The following is a 22,512-nucleotide window of genomic DNA, read 5'->3' as shown; positions in this document are numbered from 1 at the left end:
CACATATGGTGCACATACATATGCATGTGAATGTGGTGTGTGTGTCTGGGTTTGGGTTCCCTCAGAGCTAACATTGAGAAACATCCAATGAGAGCCATTTCAGGCGATGCAGTAGAGCAATGGGAAGGAGAGGGAGGAAGGGAGCCACTGAGGGCCAAGCTACCAATGGATTGCTGCAGTGAAAAAGAGAAGAGGTCCTACTGGGGGCCACCGGGAGCTAGCAGACAATATGCCTCATCTCCCATCCAAGGGGCAAGACATCAAAGCTACGTATCCACCCATTCCTACCAGGCTCTGAGTGAAGCAGCATCACCTCCAGTACTCAGCTTGACTTGTCTCTGGCCATCTGTCACCAAGTGATAGACGCAGAGGGAGCAGAGGGATTTGGGCGAATGCTGGCACATCTGCTTAGTGTGGTGGGTATGATGACGTGGCACCCCAGGGACCTTCAGATGGCCCCCACATAGGGGCTGGCCTCAGCTGAAGAAAGCCAGCTCATTCAAGGTCACATTTCTGGGTGGCCCCCAACCAGTGACTGACAGATGAGAGGACAGCAAGACCTGGCTATTTGCACTTTCTTGTGTCGACCCTGGAGAGCTCCCTGATTCTACTCTGAGTTGGTCTAGACTGCCGTTCTGGACTACATCGCAGCCTGGCCTCTCGCTATTCCCAGATCCCCCTGCCTTCCCACAAACACACCCTACATGCTAATTTCTCTTCTAAGGTCTCTCATTCATGCAGTACACGAGGCTGTGTATACAGACACAGAGTTGTGTCTTATATGTGGATATCCATAGGATGTGGGGCACGCATAAGTATTTCCTCAGGGCCTTCTGGACACGGTGACTTTGATACCAGGCCAGCTCCTCTGCCAGGGAACCAGGACTGAGAGGCTATTGGGAATTTGGTGCCGAGGCTAGAACCTGAGGCACGGATAACTTCCTCTCCACATTTCCCAGCAGCAGCTTTGGGGACCAGAGATGTGGGGGAGCCAAAAAGGGATAGCAGGGGAATGGGACCATTGGCATGCTGTACTCTTTCTACCTTTGTAGCTCCAGGCAGCTGTGTAGCACGTAGTCACGCTGGTTCCCTTCCTTACCTCCAAGGCTCTTGCACCTAGGAGAGCTTTTTCTGCAGGCCTGCATCTTCTCTCACCTTGCCTTGCATCAATCAAATGCAATCCATCAACCTACAACCCAGGCACTCCAGGCCGAGCAGTGTTAGGGTATCTTTGACCTTGGGCCTCTTTTCTTGAGGCCCACGTGGAGATCCAGACAACAGACATGGGATGGTGAAGGTCAGTATGGGGTACAGGCACAGGACAGCCAGAGGCCCAGATGGCACCAGGTGTTACAGAAAAGTTTATTGACAGGATAAATAGAGACAGTACCGGGGACGTTTCAACTGCCAGTGCAGGGAGTAGAGTAGAGCATGGGCAACACCTGAAGTGAGGGGGATAGGGAGGGCGTGGGATGAGAGCACAGAAACTGCCAGGTTCTCCAGATCGTGCACAATAGTCCTGCAGCCTGAATCCCAGTGGGTCTGCCTTCCCATTGGACCTGGTCCTTTGCTCTCGATGTCACTGAAACTGTCGTTCCTTAGTGCCTTGGGGTGGAGGGGCTTGAAAGCAGTCCTGAATGGCAGTTATCAGTGAAGGTGCTCGGGGGCCATTACCACCACTGCCCCGTCATTCAAAGATGGGAAAATATCATGAGTGGATAGAAAGGCTTGGCCTTCCTGCCTTTGATGGATGGTTTAGAAATGGCTGCAAAAAAATTATTCCAGACTGGATAGTCCAGGCCGAATCGGAACAGCCTGGGAACCTCCATGGGAGGCTCTAACACACCCTTGTCCACCAGCATGGAGAGTTACATTGAAACAAATCTTAGGTGGATTCTGATGGTCCTTCTAGACTTTGCTCAGGGGACACCTCCTCCTGAGCACTGCTGACTGCTGCACAGCCCACGTCTGTGTGTCCCTCTTCTGTCTACATTTCTCACGCTTTCCCCAATAAGCCTGAGTCCAGGGTCTTGCACTCAGTAGCTGGGGAGTAACAATATCCTTTCCCAGTCTCCCTTGCTGGGGGGTACCAACTCAGAGTCCTCCCAGCAGAGCCTAGAAGGGATGGTAGAGAGAAGAACTGGGGTACAGTGAGTGAGGGGGCTATGTGGTCTTGCAGGATTCCAGGCCTTCATCCTCTCTGGCACCACACTTGATTTTGTCTGGCACGGAAAAGCCCCAGCAACTGCCCTTAGGACAGAGTTCTCCCAGGTCATCTCCACCCTAGGAGACACTACAGACTATCTTCCGCACCAACAAGGGAGATATGTGGTACCCACAGACAGAAGGAGCAGGGAATGGCTGGGGGTCCATGTATTTCTTTCCTGGTTGGAGGATCCTGGGCATCATGATGGGGGCCTGGGTAGCTGCTCAAGATGTACACAGGGAAGAGCCCTATGGGTTACAAACACTGACCACACCCTTCGCTCCTTGGGCATTCCTTTTCCTCCCTCGAGCCTCCTGCTCTTTCTCTGTGGGAAAGATGGCAAGTGGAATCTGAGCTGCCTGTGGGACAGAGGCCCTATGGGGAGTGGGCAGAGTAGGCTGGGCGAGGCCTGTTGGACAACCCTGCCTCTCCTGCTTCCCGTCCACAACCGGCCTACTCTGGGACGGTGAGTAGTCAGCAAGAGGGCTGTGTGGACTGCAGAATGGGAGGCCTCCCCTTAACAGGCTGTTTTCACAGGGTCAAGGCTCTCCATAGAGTACACAGTTTCTAGGCCAGGAGAGCCAGGATGAGGGTCCTTACTAGCCACTAGCCATGGCCGTTCTGGGACATGTAAGCGGCCAGAGCCACCACCACAGCCACATAGAGACCAGCCCCCACAGCGATGGAGAGTGTAGCCAGGAAGAGTGCCCGGCGGGAGGTGGTGCTGGCCAGGCGGAAGTCTCCTTTGGAGATGGCCTTGCTGGTCTAGGGAGACAAAAGACTGGTATAAGGCAACATTTCCCATGTCCAACCAAACAGCCCAGTCTCCCAGGCCCTTTCCATCCTGCAGGTGAGTGTCAAGTCCTCCAGCTGAAAGAGGTGGCCAGAGAGGCACCACCCAGACCCCTCTACACTTACCCCCTGGGAGAAGTAGAAGGCAGCGATGCCCAGGGGCCAGAAACAGCAGAGCATGGAGAAGAGGGTGATCCCCAAGTGGTCCCTGGGAGGCAGGGTGACAAAGGTGTCTTCGCTTTCGCTCTCTGTTGAGGTCGCGTCACTCTGCAAGAGAGCCGGGTTTGGTGGCAAAAGCCAGGGTCTTGCAAACCCCATCAGACCCATAAGAGTTGAAACGCAGGGTTCTTTGGCCCGCCACGAGTCCCTAGGTCCCCGTGGAGGAAGGAGATAACTGACTACCACAAGCTGTCATTTGACTTCCACATCTTTGCTGTGACCATACATACAGCAAATACATAGATAGATAAATAAATAGGTAAATAAATAAATAACGCAGTTTAAAAAATGCAACAACCAGACAGGCACTATCCAATGGGCACACACAGGGCAAGCTTCTCTGCTGTTGAGAGTGGAGGCTGCTCTTTTTTTGTTTTGTTTTTACCACCATCGCCCAGCTTCAAGAGCCTGTGCAGTGACTTGGGGAAGAGTACTTTAGGAATTATTTCTCACCACGGAAGAATGCAAGTCTCTGAATCCAGAGATGTTTATCACAAGAGAGAGCCCAGCAAAGACGGGAAGGTGAGAGGCCTTCTCAGTGCCCAAAGATCAGGTGATCAAGTTAACAAATGATGGAAGGGCTCACAGTGAAAGACCCTGTCACTTTATAAATCGTCTTGTAAAACATATTAAATTGCACAGAGCGATATCGGAAAATCAGGCTATAATACTTTGTGGGAGAAAGGCAGAGAGGAAGCTTGATCAGCCACCCAAATAAAATATTTTCAAGCGATTAATCGTTGCTGTTTGCAATGGTTGCTATTTATCACTTGGGTCGATAAATAGTTAACCCAAGCTAGTGCTATCCCTTCTCCTCCTCCTTCTTCTCCTCCTCCTGCTATAGAGTACCTTGTAGTCCATGCTAGCCTTGAACTCACCAAGTAGCCAGAGCTGACCTTGAACTCTTGGACCTTCTGTCTGTACCTCTCAAGTGCTATGATACAAATGTGCTTTCTTTTTTGAGCCGGGTCTTACTGTGTGTGCAGGACTCTAGATAGACCGTGTTGGCATCAGATCCCTCATCTTCCTGCCTCTGCCTCCTGAGCACTGGAATTGAAGGCATGTGCCATCATGCCCAGCGTAGAATCTACATTTTATTTTTTGTTTTTTTTTTTTTTAAAGACAGGGTTTCTTTGTGTAGCCTTGGAGTCTGTCTTTGAAACTCCCACTATAGACCAGGCTGACCTCTGCCTCCCGAGTGCTGGGATTAAAGGCGTGCACCACTACCACCAACCAGCTAGAATTTACAGTTTAAAAATTCTACTTACCTCTTCCTCCTGGCTATCCTCCTGGCCCTGCAGCTCCTCTTGGACCCCATAGGACACAGTGTGGATGGTAACATCCTCCTCTGTTTGGCCAGGTTCTGAGCCCTGTTCCGTGGGCCCCAGTGGGGGCTCCCTGGCCTCGGTGAAGCTGGTCTCACAGCTGCCTGCTTTGGGCTCTTTGACCTTGTCCTTTCCCAGGAGGCAGCGAGGCCGATACCAAGCCTCCACGGCCAGCTGCAGCGACCCTGGGTCTAGGAGCTGGTGGCTGTGAGCAGGACCAGCACCTCCTAGGAGGTAGGAATAAAGCTTTTCTTGGCAGGACCAGCTAGACGGGGCCTCTGTGTAGGGGTAGGAACTGTGGAGGTGGGCGGGGCTCCTTGGCAGCAGTGGGTTCTGTAATTCACTCAGTCTCTCCATGGTTCTGTCTGCCGTTGCCAGGGAGGGGAGTCCCGGTCTGCCACTCAGTCCTCACGGAGCCTGTCAGGGCAAGCAAGACAGGTAGTCATGGAGGCCAGGCCACTGGATACATGGCCTGGCGTGGTTAAACACGTGAACTTTGTGTTCTAAGTTGGCCCTAGCCTTGCTTTGCCATCTGTCATCTGAGGGACCTGGAGCTGGCTATTGCTTGGTGCCTCAGTTTCTCGGTCTGTGAAGTGGGGGTGGTAGTGGCGTTCCCTTCAGAAAGCTGACCCTCTCATTTCCTAACTTGGTGTATGATTAATCAGTACTCGCCATATGCTAGGCGCTGTACCGGATGCTGAGAATACAGCCGAGAGAGAGGCAAAAGTCAGGGGACAGGGAGACGCGTGTCTGCTGGTCTTCAGGAGTTTAATCCAGATGCAGAAGACAGCTAGAGAGTGGTGTGTCTATCCTGGAGAAGCGCAGCGCATGGCAGCGCTTAGACTTGACTGCAGTGCATGGACCTGACTGGGAGGCAGGAAAGGTTTTGTGTTGAGACGTGGAGAAGCCAGTTTACAAGGTGGGGGAAACGGTAACCCATAGCCTGGATCTGAATGCCCTGCAAAGGCCTGGGTGTTAAAGTGGTGGCTCCCAACCTGTGGGTCATGACCCCCTGGCCGCGTATTGATATCTTGTGTATCAGATATTTACATTCATAGCAGTAGCAAAATTATAGTTACGAAGTAAGAACAAAGTAATTTTATGGTTGGGGGTCACCACAACACGAGGAACCGTATTAAAGGTAGCAGCATTAGGAAGGCTGTGTTACAGGCTTAGTAGTCCTCTGGTGTCTGGGAAGATGGTGGAAACCTTTAAGAGATGGAGGCTGGTGGGAGGTTTTAGGTCCCGGGTGTGGCTTGAAGCAGATTGCTGGGATGCTGGTCTCTTGGGTGCACTCAGGCTCCTGACCTCTACAAGGGGAGCAGCTCTCTCCACTGCAGGCTCTTTGCCATGCTGGCAGCCTCGCCACATGCGCAAAGCATCAGGGCCTGTAGATCTTAGGCTGAAGCCTCTGAAGAGTCAAAACAAGCCTCGATTCCTCTTAAACCGACTGGGCATCTTGTCGCAGCACCAGAGTTTATTTCACACCGAGGGAGGACTCTCTGCAAAGGTCCTGTGGCTGGACAAAGGACGGCGGGGACGAGAGCCTAGGCGGGGGCTGGTGTGACTCCAGGTGCAGCCAGAGGAGCGAACGAGGGCCAAATGTGTAGTCCCGCTGAGGTCTAAGGGACCACAACATCAGCATGAATGGTGCTCGCATGCAGAGTGGACTGGACAGGGTCTAGTCTGTTCCATTTACAAAAGCAGTACAATGTCTTTTTTTTTTTTTTTTTTTGAGATAGGGCTTCTCAGTAGCTTTGGAGTGTATCCTGGAACTTGCTCTGTAGACCAGGCTGGCATCGAACTCACAGAGATCCACCTGCCTCGGCCGCCTGAGTGCTGAGATTAAAGACGTACACCACCACTGCCTGGCTTGCTTTTTTATATGAAAAAATTAAATACTTATTTATTTTGAGACAGGATTCCTCTGTGTAGCCCTGGCTGTCCTGGAACTGGCTCAGTAGACCAGTATCTGGTAAACTGAGGATACTGGGAACTCCCTGATGATACAGGCCTGTAATCCCAGCTGTATGGGATGCTGAGGCAGGAGGATTACAAAGTGCACGGTCTGCCTGGACTACAAAGATACTGGGAACTCAGTGGTAGAGCTGGAGATAAGGGGACAGCTGATGTTACCAGGTCTTGGTGGCAGATGGGACTAGGGGTTTGTTTATTCTCAAGTCAAGCAGGACTGCGCTCAGCTTGGCACAGGGGCTATGTTTAAGACTATAGCTTTTGCCAGGGGAGGGTACTTTCTCACCCTCCCCTTCCAATGTAGTTTTAGGAAGTGTGCTTTAGGTTAATCTGCCCTCAAGGGAAACTGTGGAAAGTTCTTGCAAGACCTAAGGCACCTAAGGGTGCTGAGGCCTGCATCTGTGCACCCCAGCTGGAGGTACACTCACCCTCCAGGCACAGATTAGGGATGCACTGGAGGGCTGTCTTCCTGCCTTCAGCCAGCTGTCTACCCACTGCCTGGGAGGCTGGCTGAAGGAAGAGGAAAAGTCACGGAGTGTGTCTCCAACAGATTCACACACTCTAGCAGGGAGGGACAGATATTGGGGCGGGGAGCAGCCTCAGAGACTTCTGTGACGATAAGGGTGGTTTGGGTGTGACTTGCCCTGGATTTTGGTCTGCAGATTTGGACCCCACCTTGACTTTGATAACTCTGGTGAACTTCATGACCCCGAGTTTCACTATCCAATCAGATCAGATGCTGCTGCTGGTGGCGCACACCTTGATCCCAGTTCTCGGGAAGCAGAGGTAGGTGGCTCTTTGTGAGTTCGAGGCCAGCCTGGTTGATAGAGTGAGTTCTAGGACAGCTAGGGCTACACAGAGAAACTGTCATCAAAAACCAAAACCAAAAGCAGATGATAATCCTTGCCCATCCCATGAGGACCTAAAGAAGAGGCTGAGGTGACAGGGTCCCGTAGATGATACATGAGTAGAGGCTGCTGTCCTTTTAAAAATCTTTTTTGACTTATGTATGTGTACGATACATATATGCATGTACAACATATGCCTGCCTGGTACCCACAGAGACCAAGAGAGTGTGTCAGATGCCCTGGAACTGGAGTTATGATGGCTCTGAGTCACCGTGTGGATGACGGGTTCTCTGGAAGAACAGCAAGTGCTCCTTAACCACTACGCCGTCGCTCTAGCCAGGGAGGCTGCAATCCTGATTTCTGGGTTGCAGAACTTGTCCTCACCCACTAGGGCCATTTCTGACCTCTCAGCCGCCACTCTGCTAAAGACGGGTGGGAAGTAAGTGTAGGGAGAGATTCCTGCTCCCAGGGCTGAGTTTGCGGGACCCCAGGACCAGGCCCTGTCAAGCATTCTCAGTCAATGCCTGGGAAAGAGCCTTTTCTACTTCTGCCCCCAAGGGACCTAGTGGACTCTACAAAGATCTTTCCGGAGTCACCTGAGATGAAACGGCTCCAGGAACAATGCCTGGTTAGAGGACAGAGAGGAAGTACATGGAAGAGAGGGGCATCAGGATGGAAGCAGGGCACTGCGGGAATGTCTAAAGGATGCTCAGCTGCCCCGACTGACTCATCACTGGGGAGGACATGGGCCGATGCCTACGTGAGGACAAAGGAAAGAAGAGAGGCTGCCAGGGTGCTGAGCCCCTGAGGGTGGCTGCGTTGGACCCGAAGCTAGAGGAATGTCTGGTAAAGAACCACAAAGTACAACAGACAGGGGCATGTGGTCTAGCACAGAGAGCACATGTGGACTGGGCTGCAGGGCTGCCACGTGCCTGAGGACCCTGCTTACATGTCACTCTGCTATGACTTCCACGTGGCTGTCACCCAGCTGTGACAGAACCTTCCTAGTGGAGTGATGGGACATGGAGCTTGGGCTGGGAGACAGGTTCTGATCACAAGACAGGGCCTCGTCCTTCCTCCCTGGGAGTCCATTCCTGGTCTACAGACTTCTTCTGGCCTCTCCATTTTCCTGAGTTCGCCCATAAGGGGTTGCAGGAAGTGGCCACAGAGGGCCACATTTTATGATTCTATAGCCCCGTGGAGGGAGCCCCTCTTTGAACACACTGTCAAAGTAGGGGATAGGTGAATATTCTCAGAGGTCAGTGAGGTAACCGTCATCATTCCCTGCCATTGCCCACTGGGCAGGTTGAGAGAGGCGAGGGAAAGGCACGATCTGTTTGGGGCAGGCAGGCAGGCAAGCAGGCAGCAGAGCCATGAAGTTAGCGTGGACTTCCCGGGTTCAGCTGTGCCTTATCCCTACCCATCTCTCTGGGAACCGAGGAGGGAGCTCCTGGAGGACCCTTAGTCTCCCCTCTAGTTGGTCTTAATGGATAGATAGCCCCTGGGCCTAGGGCCTCCAGGGTGTCACTATCCATGCAGCTGAAGTGTGCGGGGGGCCTTGAGGAGGAATGGGCAGCCCAGGGCATTTAGGGCAGCTACAAGCATCAAACTCACCCCTGCCCTAACCTCTACCTTACCAGGAGGCCTTGGCAAGTCTCTGCCCTTCCCTTTCATGCCCTCCCCTCCCCCCAGAGGGGATGGAGAGAAGCCTGGAGACTGGAAGGGCATTTGCAAGCCCGAAGCAGGCAGGGGCAACTGACCTCAGCTCATTCCCCGTTCTGGTCAAGCTGACACCAGCTGAGCCTCTGCAGTCTGGGCCACAGCTGGCCTTTTCTGGACTCCCTCCTTCCTAGTGCTCTGAAGGCTTTCCTCCCAGCCCCCCAGCCCCAAGCAGGGCTTTACAACCCTTCACACACAAAGATTTGTGATTTTTCCACAATGGGAAAACGAGAAGTCATTTGAATGTCCAAGAGTCGGAAACGAGCTCAGTAAATGATGGCACACGATCCAGCGGTACAAGGGCCTTCGAACGGGCTCACAAAGAATAATGACTTGAGGAAACGCTCATTGCCATTCCAATGAGAAGGAAGAAAAGCAATCGGTGCATGCAGCCATCCCCACTCCACCGAAATGTCAGCCGTGATTAGCCCCTGGAGTGGAAGCCCAGGAGCTCTTGTTTTTTTATTGTTTCCCACATTTGTTTATCTACTTACTTACAATGAGCATATACTATTTTTCAATCAGGGAAAAAAAAATTATAGGCTTTGTATTTCTACCTAAAATCCATCGAAAGTTATGAGCTCCTGCCGGATTTGGTGGCTGAGCGCACCATTAAAGCCTTTCCCTGCCCATATCCCTATCTATATTTCAACTTTTGAAAAGTCCCTGGCGGGTGGTTGCGGCCCAGAGTCATGGATCTTTACACAGCTTGTGTCTGTTCCTCCACCCACCTCTCCAACTACTAGCAGAGTTTATGGCCTCATCCCAGGGACCCTACTCTGACTGGGAGAAAGGCTAGCAGGTCACCAAGTCTTCTGTGCCATTGGCCTGGCTGGGACTTTGGGCCTGATGCTTAGGTCTGCATCCCAGTGTTCTTGTCCTCAGGGTGGAAGACCAAGCCACTTCTCTCTGTCATCTCAGCTACCTTGTCTTACAAGGGCTGTGTGTGCCTCCTAGACTCTGGGGCGGTTGCTAGTGTACCTGCATATCTGCATATGAGTCTGTAAGTGTGCATGCATATGTGCACACATGTGCACGTGTATGCTCCACTCCGGAGGACAGGCACAAGAAGGCCCTATAAATTACACAGGTGGAGTTGTGAGTCTGGATCCTCTGAAAGAAGAGTTTTAGGGAGAAGGCGGCGTCTCTGAGAATGCCAAGCCCTTGGCGTTGTCTTCTGACTGAGGACTAGCAGAGACCTGCTGCGGCTGGGGCTTTGCAAACACAGACCAAGGACGGGAAACTCTCCAGGGATCCCCCAGAGTCCAGTTGCAGCCTCCTGTGATCACACAGAGCAACCAACAGTAGCTGTCCTCACCCAGAAAATGTATGGGAGAGCTAGGAGGGGCTGGCTGTAACATCTCAGCTCCCATGCTCCCCGGAATTCTACTGGGAGAAGAACAATAACTCATACTTACTGAGCTTTTTAACCACGTGCCAGGAACCAAACTGCTCTGAGTGCTCATTTGACTCTGTAATTCTGATGGGAGCATAACAATAGGGGGTGGTGTCAGCGGAGGGCTTTCTCTTCCAGCTGTGACAGTCTGTGGTTGTCACAGTAAACTGCCAGCAATAGCTAGGAAAGCCGGGGTGGAGGGGCACGAAGGCCCTGAAGAACCACCGAGGGTCAATGCCAAGATCCCAGGGGAAGGGGACACTCAGAGAAGGGAGCCCAAACTTCAGGGGCCTTTCCTGATGCATGAGGGGCTGGTTCATTGCCAGCTGTTCACAGCTGTTTCAGGGCGTGACAAGGAAGGGGCCTCAGTGAGCACCTCACTTTTTCATCTTGGCTCCTCGGTAGGAAAACACTCCAGAAGTAAGCACAAACCAGAGACAGATCAGCCCTCAGGAGAGCTGAGGACAAGCTTGGAATCCACCACCCCACTGGATATTGGTGACCTGCACGAGGTATTGCTGTTTGTCTGAGCCACAGCTGTCCTTGGGCAGAGGATCTCAGCCTTCACAGTGTGAGACAGAGGATTCCACCTCCATTAGTTATGGTTCTAGGATAGGGTGCAGCCAGTTTATGGGGTGCTGGGCATCAAACTTGGGGCCTTGAGCATGCTAGGCAAATCACCAACTAAGCTAGTCTTAGCCCTAACTTTTTTCCCCCATGTAACTGGAGCGTGAACCTTAAGTATAGTGGGCAAGTGCCCTACCGCTGAGCTGCGCCCCCAGCTCTGTATTCTTATTTATTTTTTTAAATTTGAGGTAGGATTTCTCTGTGTAGCCTTGGCTGTCCTAGAACCCACTCTGTAGTCCAGGCTAACCTCAAACTCAGAGGTCCATCTGCCTCTGCCTCCCCTGTGCTGAGATCAAAGGTGTGCGCCATCACCTTCGAGCACTCTTTTGAGAGTGGGCTGTTCAGGTTTACCCCTGAACTTTCTGTTCCTCCCTCAGAATTCTGGGCATAGTGGCACACACCTGTAACACTAGCAATTGGGACCCGGGGACAGGAAGTTCAGAAGTTCCTAGGGTCCTCATTGTTCTTAGGGTCCTCATTGTTGTCTAGGTTCTCTGGGACTGTGATTTATAGGATGGTTTTCTTTGCTTTATGTTTAAAAACTGTTTATGAGTGAGTATGTATGATATTTGTCTTTCTGGGTCTGGGTTACCTCACTCAATATAATGATTTCTAGAGCCCAACTTTTACTAGAACAAGGTAAGATGGTGACAGCTATGGTTGACTTATCTTAATCTGAGCAGATGTTTTGTGTGTTTAACTTTGTTGTTTTAAGATTTATTTCTGTTTTTGGTGTGTGTATGCGTGTCCATGTGTGTGTGGTGACATGCTGAGCTTGGGTGCCAATCCTCGCTCTCACCCTGTTTGCAAATGGTCATTTTCTTGTTTGCAGCACATTGTCTTGTACGCATCACACTAGCTGACCCTGGAGCTTCCCAGGACTCTCCTGTGTCTACCTCCCATGGCCCTGTAGGAATACTGGGGTTGTAGACATGTGCCACAGCATCCAGCCGTACATAACAGTTCTGAGTTCTGGGGATTTGAACTCAGGTCCTCACCTGTGCCGCAAGTTTTCCCCACTGATCTACCTCCCAGCCCCCTGCTTGTTCTTGAGACAGGCCTGGATATGTTGCCAAATTTGGCACAGAGCTTGCTGTCCTCCTGCCTTTATCTCCCAAATTCCACCAGGGCCAACTCTTTGAACTTTATCTTAAAACTTACATCGGAGCCAGATGTGGTGACGCACACCTGTAGTTCCTACACTCAGGCAAGAGATTCCAGGGGGAACTGGTTTTTAATAGGTTAAAGCCTGTGAAGAAGAGAAATGGGAGCTTTAAGAAAAGATAAGGAGCATGCTAAAGATGGCACATTCCTTAATTCCAGCACTCGGGAGGCAGAGGCAGGTGGGTCTCTGAGCTTGAGGCCAGCCTGGTCTACAGAGCGAGTTCCAAGACAGCAAGGACTAAACAGAGAAACCCTGTTTCAAAAACCACACACGCATACACACATACACACACGCACACACACACGACAGAAAGAAAAAGAAAAAGAAAAGATGAAGAGATTTGGAGTGTCTTGCAAGGCAGCTCAGGCCCTTCAAAGGCCTGGATTCCAATAAGGTCAGAGCCACTGCAAGGGTCCTGAACTATCAACCACCATCTCTCAGTGCAACAAGAGAAACACTCTGGCTCTCCTGGAATTTGCTTTGTAGACCTGGCTGGCCTCGAACCCACAGAGATTCTCCACCGCCCGGCCGGGAGACACTTTAAACTGAGAAATAAAAGCCAGGACTTCCTAGTCAGGCAGATTAAAGCGGAGCAAGTACACTCCAGGGAAAAGGTAAAATCTTCCGTAGGCACCAACCGCACCATCTTCCAAACAACAACACCTAAACCATGTGGCCAACTGTCAAGGGCTGTGACTATGGCAGCTGTTGTAAAAGGTTTAGGCTGCACTGATGAATTCTGGCCTGTAAGCCCGAGAGCCGCTAAGTTTGCTTGTTCTCATTAGCTGCAGCTCACTACATCTGCCAGAGAGGGGAGAAAGCCAGGTGTGGGAACAAGGGCGAGGTGGACTGAGTAGCGGAAAATCGAACATAGCTTTTTGCTTGTTTCACCTCGGCGCCTGACACAATTGATCACGGCCGTCATGATTGTCTCCATCCGCACCCCACGCTTTACGACAGCCTTTTGTTCTCGTTGTTGGTTTCTGAAGCCTCTCACATGGTTCGAGCTGACCTTACACTCACTGTGTAGCTGAAGCTGGCCTTACCCTCCTAGCCTTGGGCTGCTCCCTCCTGAGCACTGGGAATGTACCATCATGCCTGCCTCACACAGCTCTCAAACATACTGTAGTCTCCTCCACTTGAAAGTGAAACTGTAGGATGTCAATCAAGATGACTCAGTGGGTAAAGGCACTTACTGCCAAGTCTGATAAACTCAGTCCAATCCCCAGGACCTACATAGTAGGAGAGAAACAACTCCTAAAAGTTGTCAGCTGACCTCCATACATGAGTTATGGCATGGGCATCCCTGCTTCCCACCAATAAACTCAATATCATAAAAACTTCAGAGTCAATCAAATCAAGGGGCTGCTGATGTGCTTTAGTACACAAGGCGCTTGCCTGGGATGCATGAAGCTCTGGGTTTGACACTCCAGAGCTGCAGGAACCCGGTGTGCTAATGCTGTAATCCAAGCTCTGCAGAGGTGGTGGAGACAGGAGGATCAGAAGTTCAGAAGATCCTTGGCTCATCTGGGATACACGAGACCCTGTAGCTCGGTGGCAGAGTGCTGGTCTAGTGGGCACAGGACCTGAGGTGCGGGACCTGAGTTTAATCCCCAACATCACAAAGAGAGGAGGAACAACAGAAGAACAAATCGGTTGCCCAATTTAGCAGCAAGTACTCTGATACTTGCCACAGCAAGCTTCCATCCATGCCCCTCCTCTCTGGTCTGAGGGCTGAGGCTGCTTCAAGCACAGGACACGGCCGTAGTGGGTGTGTGTCTTTCAAGACTAGGTTCGAGAAGGTTGCACGTCCCTCACCTTCGTTTTGCTCACTGGTACCTTGAGCTGTCCTCTAGTAGTTGGACTGCTTGTGGCCGCCGGGCCAGAGAGGCCATGTGTGATGTGAGCAGGGGCTCCAGGTCACAGAACCCAAGGCCATCCTCTCAGTCACCAGGAAGATGCCAGGTGTGTGAACGGAGCATCTCGGGCTCTCTGGGTTTGCCCATCTGCTGCCAGGTAAGCCCTGTCGGGAACCACATGGAGTGGATGAGCACACCCAGCCAGTGCTGCCAAAGTGTCTGACCCCGCAAAGTCATGCGTATGATGAGGTGACGGTTATCTGAGCCACTGTGTTTTGGGGGTGCTTTAGGCAGCAGCAGATATCAAGGACATCCTTCTTGGGGCCTTTATGCCTTCCAGCTCCTGTTCTCATCACTCCTCCACTTCCCAGCCACGTTCCTGGGAAGCGCCGCTCTCATGCTTTAGCTCACAGCTTAAAGGCCACTTCCTCGGGGAGGCTGTCCCTACATCCTCAGCTTAGACTTCAGTTCCCTGGTTATCTGCACTCCGCTGCTCCACGCTCTTCCTCTCGGAGTGCTTATCACAGTCTCTATTTATATATGTGTGATTCCTTGATTAGTGTCTTTCTCCCTCACCAGATTGTGAGCTTCAGAGGGGTGGGGACTATGTATGTCTTGCTCATCCACATATCCCCTTGCTTGGTATATAGTGGGTACTCAATAGATAACCTTATGAATGAATGACAGAAGTCACGAGCAAGGGAGTGTGTTGTACTGTACTGTATGGAAGCTCCCTGGCAAGAAAAGACTTTCTAGGGCCATAGAAGTGTTTCAGTGATTAAAAGAACTGGATGCAGCTGGGCATGGTAGTGCATGCCTTTAATCCCAGCACTCAGGAGGCAGAGGCAGGCAAATGTTAGAGTTCAAGGCTAACCTGGTCTTCAGAGCTAGATTCAGGATAGCCAAGGCTACACAGAGGAACTCTCAAAATACACACACACACACACACACACACACACACACACACACACACACAGAGAGAGAGAGAGAGAGAGACAGAGAGAAAGAACTAGATGCTCTTTTGGAGGACCAGGGTTAGATCCATGAGCTACCCACATGGTAACTCACAACTGTCTGTAACTCCGATTCTAGACGATTGAATGCCCTCTTCTGGCCTTTTTGGGTACCAGACACACAAGTGTGCCTAAGCACACATGCAGGCAAGACTTAAAAGAAAATACTTTCTAGAATCTGGGATGGAGGATGCACCTGCTGGAGATGCACTCAGCCCTCCACAACAAACGTGTCTTGGGCAGTTACTTCAGGCCATTTCTCAGGATACAAAAATAGACAAGAAGTAGCACCTGCTACGAGGAGGAGTGTACAGTACAGACGAACAAACACGAGGTTTATATAGAACGGAGGATGCTGTGCAGCTGTCGAGGGCAAGGAACCTCTACTCCGAGGTGATGGGAACTAGGAAAGTCTCTTGTAGGAGGTGATGCGGGCGATGGGTCTCCAAAGGTTAGATGGGGGTCACTTAGGTGAGACAGGGAGAAGTGTTCATTCCTTGTAGAGGAAAGAAAGCAGTGGCGTGGATGGTGGTAGGGAGAGGGAGCCAGGAGGTTTGGTGGCTGGAAAAGAGCAGGTGTGGTGAGAAGGCCTCCTACACCTACAGGCTGGCAGTGGTGAGCCAAAAACGGGCATATCAGGGTTTACCACGGCCTTGACTGTGTTTTAGAGCACTCCGGATGGCAGCAGAGAGCAGAAAGGGAGGAGTGAGAGCTGGGTCAGAGTGAAGAAGAGGAGCCCTGTTGAGAGGTGATTGGTGAGGGCTGGAGAGAGGGCTCAATAGATAAAGAGCACTTGCTGCTCTTCCAGAGGACTGGGGTCTGGTTCCCAGGACCCATAGCAGACAACTCACAAAAGTCACATGGCTTTCTGTAACTCCAGCCCCAGAGGAAATGACACCCTCTTCAGGCCTCTGGAGAAATTTGCACATACAGACCCATAAACAAAACCAAACTTTGGAGGGGAGAAGACTGAGACTACTGGGCTGGATATAATGTATATCGTTAAGTTCAGTATTAGAGAGGCAGAGACTAGTGGACCGCTGTGAGTTCAAGGCCAGCCCCATCTAGATAACAAGCCCCAGGCCAGCCAGAGCTACGTAGTGGGACCTTGTCTAGAGAAAAGGTGGAGGGGTTGACTATTGTGGCTTCGGTTTTAGTTAAAATAAATTAGGTAAGAAATCAACCAAAGATGAATACATGAAAAAATGTATTATATAGCTGTGTGTTGAGACTCATGCCTATAACTATGTAAATAAAATAATTCAGACAAGATAAATCAGAAAATCAAATATTGTATGCTCTATCTCATATATGGGAGCTCAAAAACGGCTGCTCTGAATGTAGAATATTGTGGTTAATAGAAGCTAGGAAGGGTTGATAGGGTGAGCTGGAGAATGGGATCCACACGTAGTCAGGTAAGAGGGAAAAGACAGTGTGCTGAGAATTCATAATAACCCGCTACCCACTGTATAAAGATCTAGAAGAGAGGGCCTCCCAGGCTCCGGACAGGGAATGATAAGGGGACACACACTGAACCCATAGCATGTTAATGGGGAGGGAGGGAGAGGGCGAGGATGTGGAGTGGCAGAAAGGATGGAGAGGAAGTCAAATCTGAGGAGGGGTAGCTGTGAGTGAGGCTAAGGATGCAAGAGTTCGTGGTTAACTAGAAGAGACAGAACAACTCCAGGTTTCTGGCCAGGGAAAGAGCCATGTGACCAACTGAGACTATGGAAAGCTATGGGAATGCTCCTGGCTCAAAAGGGCAGCCAGGGCAAAGGCCACGTCTAGTTCTTCTTTAGCGTTGGGGCTGGAGAGAGAGCTCAGAAAAATGCTTGCTGTACTTGCATAAGGGCGGAGTTCAGGTCCCTGCTACCCACATCGAGAACACGGCCTAGTGACAGACACATCTGTAGCTCTAGTGCTAAAGTAGAGACAGACAGGTCCAGAGAGCTCCCGGACAAGCAGCCTAGCCTAGCCACTCGGCACTAGGTTCAGTGAGACAACTTGCCTCAAAAACAAAATAGAGATAAACTGAGCATGAGGCCTGACGTCACCTCATCAACTTCTGACCTTCTAGCCTCCACATGCTTTTGTGCATACCCTAGCATACTTGCAAGCACACGCATACCACGCCATGCACATACAAAGGCTTATTTAGATAGCAAGATGTGTGATCTTAGAATGATAAAAGAAAAGAAAATGTTAGTGGAATTCCCCCAAGACAGAACGAAAAGACAAAGGCAGGGCACATATGTAAGCAAGTCGAGATGTGGCGGAGAACATCGGGACTGATGCCGCATAGAACAACTTTGAGAAAGACGCAGGAAGACCTAGAGGAAAAAAAATAGCTGAAGAGATATCACACTGTAGTAGTAACACCATGATCTCGTCGTTAATCAAAAATAAAGATGCGGAAGAAGAGAGTGTTTTCTGAGATTAAAACAGAAGCCTGTATGGACTGTGAAGACCTGTGTCCTAAGCTGGAGAAAGTGGGTGGGGAGAAGTTGGGTGAGCCTGTTTTGAAAGTATCTTGGGAAACAAAGATAGAATTCTGCCTGTTATCTGATGGATGCAATGGAAGCCCTGGGTAATGGCCTGGGCTAGAGAGGTTTAAGACCCATCCAAGGACTTTTGGAGAGAAAAGGGAGCCGAGGAAGGGACAGGAAAGGAGAGGACAGAAGAGGAGCAAATCAAACAGCTGGGGTGTCTGTGTGTGTGTGTGCGCGCGCACACATGCGCGCGTGTGTTTTCTTCTGTACGAAGTGTCTTCGCTCTTGTCTTCCAGGGAGAATCTATCTAGCACCCCGGGTTCCTATGAGTAAGACTGTTCTTCTCTCAAAGCCTAACTCACCTGTGGCTAACATGGGAAAACATTGCTGGGAAGACTGGATGGTGGCTCTCCTACTAAAATGAGTCCCTTTTCAGGAGGAAATCAAATCTCATTCTCAATGAAACAAGCCGTCTCTCCTCTTCTGAACCATGTAGAGACAAGTGGCATGCCTAACAACAGGAGATGACACACCTAACAGTCTCACTTCCTGCTGGGTTTGCTGGGGGTGGGTGGGAGTAGGGACCTGAAGTGAGGGAGGCAGTAGAGGAGAAAGAGAGAGAGGGGATGAGACAAATACAGAACGGGGGCACAGTCCTGTCTTTATTGCTCTCAGCTTGCATGACGGGGGAGCTCCCATGTAGGATGCCAACTGAGCATCCGAGAGAGGGCAAAGACTAGGAAGATGCAAGTTTTATGAATTAGGATGTTACTGCTTCCCTGAACGAAGCCTGTTCCTTCTGTTTCTATCTCACCTGAGACCCACGGCTGAATTGGCCTTTGGATCAGAAGGTAATTAATAATGTGCACATCTGCAGACATTCTCTGACTCTGCCATTATTGAATGTCATAGAGAGGAGACTTGCACGTACGTCTGTCAGTGCTTCAGCTTCCCTTACACACACACACACACACACACACACACACACTCTTCCCCCCTCCCCCCACCTTGAGTTGAGACAGAGCCTTGTTATGTAGCCCCCAAGACTGGCCTGGAATTCACTATGTGATCCAGATTGGCCCAAGTTTCTGATCCTCCTGCCTCGGTCCTCAAAGTGCTAGGATTACATATGTGTCCCACCTGATTTCACCCTGCATACCCTATTTATTTTATTAAAAAATGTTTTAATTTTTTATTTCCTGTGTATATGTGTTACCTGTGTTTATGTGTGTGCGACGGGTACCCTGGAACTGGAGTTAGAGACAGGTATGATTTATTGTGTGGATGCTGGGAATTGAGCTGGGTCCTCTGGAAGACCAGGCAGTGCTTTTAACCACTGACCCATCTCTCCAGCCCTGTATGCCCTATTTCTTAACAACCATGTTTAATTTATTCTTCCTCCTCCCCAATTCTCTTCACCTAAATAACTAAGATCACACAAAAAATATACCATTGCTGACTCCTGTATTTCCTCTGGGGACCTGCAGAAGGGCCTGGGGGTGGGGTAGCACAAGAATTAGCTGAGGGATAGCTTTCCCTGGCTGGAAGAAACAAGGTATTGTCTGCTCTGATGACTAGAGAAACCCGGAGCCCTGGTGGCTCTGGGGTAGTTGTGGACACCCACACACCTTCAGGTGGAGGGACACAGTATTTCCTTCTGCCTAGGAGCAAGGCCAGTTCCCCCACAAACCAACCCTGTAGGAAATAAACTCCCCTTTCTAGGATGTTGCTCCTGCCACTGTCACTTTGTTTTGGGGGTTAGTGACTGACCATTAACTCCAGAGAGCTGATTTTTGCCAGTGCCACACCAGCAGCTGAGAGCCAGGAAGCGCTGATGTGGAGAAGGGGGGCTGGTCCCCCCATCCTGGCTGGGCACTCAGGGGAAGTCAGGGAGGTCACTGGAATGGCTTACTCAGCTCTACCCGAGTGCCAATTAGCTAAGGTTTTTCTGAGCATGGCTGTGCCTGCCACAGTTGAGGGGAAATGATTCTAAGAGCAGCTCTTTTCTTTCTTCTTCTTCTTCTTCTTTTTTTTTTTTTATAAAATAGAATCCTTTCCACAAGGAAGGATCTTTCCCAACTGTTTTCTCTTGCAGTCTTCCTAGGAGGGAGATCCCAGCCAGCCAGGGTCTCTGGGGAGGGAGGATGAAGACCCTGGTCCCCTAATCCTGGATGGGGCAGTTTCTGGCCTCTAGGCTTGGAGTCTAAGGTCTTATCACCTTGTCAAGGTCTATATACGGTGACTTTCCTTGAGGAATGAGGGAAATAGGAATGTCAAATGTGTAAGTGGCCTTTTCTGCTTCTTCTAGCTTTCTTCACTCCATTCATAAAACCCACTTCATCACAGAAAGGCGATTTAACTTGTCCCAGCAGGATATTGAAAGCAGGTCCCTGTATCCAAGAAGAACTAAGAGGGTGGTGGTTTGGGACAGCCTTAAGGAACTCCATAGAACACCAGACCCTTGGCATCTTCAATCTCTCTTATTATGGATAAGAGAACTGAAGGGAAGGTACCTGCCGAAGACAGTCAGAGGCAGACTTGGAACCAAACACCAGGCCCCTGATTTCCAGTCAAACACTTTGACTCTGATACATTATCACAGATCATTCCTGTGTTTTTACACCCAATTATTGAGTCCTTACTACTGTCCAGGTGCTGTGGGGGAAGGAGTGTGGAGGGAAGCGGAGACATGAAAACAACACAATCCTTGCCTTCAAGGAGCTATTTTCCCTAGATCTGTGACTCCTGGGGAAATATAAAAACAAAAACTATGAGTCAGGCTCTCGCCCTATATTATCTTCTATAGGTGTGGATGGGGGAAGGGAGCAGAAAGTCCTTTTATTTCCTGAAGATTTTTAAGTTTGCCCTCCCTGAGTTTCTGGGACCCTCTGGAGGCTGCAGGCAGAAGGAGGCCTGGCCAGACTGCAGAGGGGGTGAAGATCGCAATAGCCAGATCATCCTCAGCAGGCCTAATAGGGGATGTGAACAGGGAGAGCAGCTTCCTGTGGGAAGATGTGCCTCTGACAAATTTCGTTACTTCATGGGCTCTCAAGACAGTTCCCTGAGGTGGGCAGATGCCCAGAGTTCTTATCCTCACTGTAGGAATGAGGAAACTGAGGTTTAGAAGCTTGGGTAATTGATGCCAGCGATTGGCGTTTTCTACCCTCGAGGGGTGGAAACTGAGCTAGGTTGGAGGGTGGCAATGAGCCCGCTGTGAAGCCAGGGGTCAGCCACAGGAGTAAGCTACTCTTCCTAGATGCAGTCCCCCCTCCCCATTGGTCCATTCTGCCACTCAACAGAACTCTGCGTTCAAGAACTGGAAGCACTTTGCAGGCCTGAATGAGCTCATTCAACACACTCTTGCCAGAAGGAGAGAGAACTCCAAATGGAGGCTCTGTCCAGGGGCATCAGCATTCAGGCATATAATAGAAAGCCAGACCCAGCAGGCTCCCTACTTTGTCCTCCTGAACCAAGCAAAACTGGCCCCCTTTCATGAGGAAGAGGGCCACAGGATAAAGCCGAGGTACCTTCTGGCATCAATTCTTTCCTCAAAGAAATGGCTTAAACAGTCCAGAGGCGATAGATACCCCCCCACCCTCCGCATACATACACTTCCTTGTCCCAAGGGCTATTTCCAGGGCAAAAAAAAAAAATTCTAAAAGCAAGGAGATCACAGTTTCTCCAGTCACCCCGGTGCCAGGTTTGGATAGAAGAGAGGAGCTGAGTGAAGCCCACTCAGATTTTACCAGGGTCATGGAATCTTGGTGGAGACCGGGGTACAAGGGAGTTCGGGAGACTCGCATCAATGTTCCCGCAACCAGTAGGCAAGGTGTCTCAGAGCTGTCCCAGGTCGGGGTCAAGGCCTGGTGGTAGAGGGTCAAGGTGCCTAGGTGCCTACCACAGTCCAGGTCTCTCAAGTCCCTTCTAGCGTCACCCTGAAAGGAGGTGAGGAGTGGGGAGAGACCTGGCCAAAGCTCTAAAGGAGCTCAAGGACCTGTAGGGGGGTCGGAGCTTCATCACTGCGAGGGCTCCCCCAGCTCTTTCCAGGTCACTGGGTGCCTAGTTCTGCGCTCCCGCTGCGCCCCCAGACGGCTCCTTACCTGTCGCGCTGCGGACCGTCCCGCCTCCTCGCGGGGCTCGGGGACCTGGCATGGGCCGGTGAGTGACGGTGTCCCCCGCCTCGCAGCCGCGATGGAGCTTCCAAGAGAGCTCCCTGCTCCCGGCCGCGTCCCTGTCGCTGTCGCCGCCGCAGTTTCAGCACCGTGGACAGCTCCCACCCGCCCGCCACCGCCCCGCGCGCTGGGCACGGTCCCGGGAGCCCCGCATCCCGGCCCCGCCGCCGCTCTGCGCTCAGCCCCAGCCCGAGGCGGCTCCGCGCCGACTTCAGGGAGCGGCGAGGAGGGTCCCCGCCTCCCCGCCTCCCACCGCCACCGCCTCCCTCTCTCCTCCGTGCTCCCTTCCACGCTCCAGAATCAGCCCACCAGGCACTCCGGACCCAGCTCCCGGGAGGGGCGGGGCGGGGCGGGGCGGGAAGTCGGGGAGCCCGGAGGAGGCGGCGGTGGCGCGAGGGGCGCGCAGCTGGAACCGGCTTTTCTGCTTCCTGGGGCCAAACCCACTACCCCAACCCTTCTCCCTTGCCTCCTTCCGCGCCCCAGAAGCGATGCAGGCGGCCTTTGGGCTTCTTAGAGCATTTTGGAGCTCCTATACTCCCAAGCTCTGAGTTCTAATTATTGATCAGTCCTAAAAGGAGAAACAAACAAAAATCATTTCTTGAATGCCTACTAAAATCCAGACACCATGCCAGGTTATTTATTTATTTATTTATTTAACCAAGATAATCTCATTTAATTTTCTAAACAATTTACTAGGCACCCTCTGAC

General features: G+C 51.2%; 1 protein-coding gene across 2 annotated transcripts; it reads right to left on the bottom strand.

Moving 5' to 3' along the window:
• Positions 1 to 1,268: 1,268 nt before the first annotated feature.
• Positions 1,269 to 22,082, bottom strand: Syndig1l (synapse differentiation inducing 1 like). Of its 2 annotated transcripts, XM_041658460.1 has the most exons (5): positions 21,733 to 22,082; positions 12,268 to 12,355; positions 4,486 to 4,959; positions 3,125 to 3,265; positions 1,269 to 2,971 (listed from the first exon to the last, which is right to left on the bottom strand). In XM_041658460.1, exons 3-5 carry the CDS (start codon positions 4,897 to 4,899, stop codon positions 2,813 to 2,815), a joined length of 714 nt encoding a protein of 237 aa, XP_041514394.1. In that variant the 5' UTR covers positions 4,900 to 4,959; positions 12,268 to 12,355; positions 21,733 to 22,082; the 3' UTR covers positions 1,269 to 2,812. The 2 variants fall into 2 exon arrangements, with proteins under 2 accessions (XP_041514394.1, XP_041514393.1); XM_041658459.1 differs by lacking the exon at positions 12,268 to 12,355.
• Between the last annotated feature and the right edge of the window lie 430 nt (positions 22,083 to 22,512).

This window comes from Microtus oregoni, unplaced genomic scaffold, assembly GCF_018167655.1.
Source record: "Microtus oregoni isolate MIOR12 unplaced genomic scaffold, Mior012 000009F_ref0000495, whole genome shotgun sequence".
NCBI classification, from domain to species: domain Eukaryota; kingdom Metazoa; phylum Chordata; class Mammalia; order Rodentia; family Cricetidae; genus Microtus; species Microtus oregoni.
This window is presented reverse-complemented; position numbering and strand designations above follow the sequence as displayed.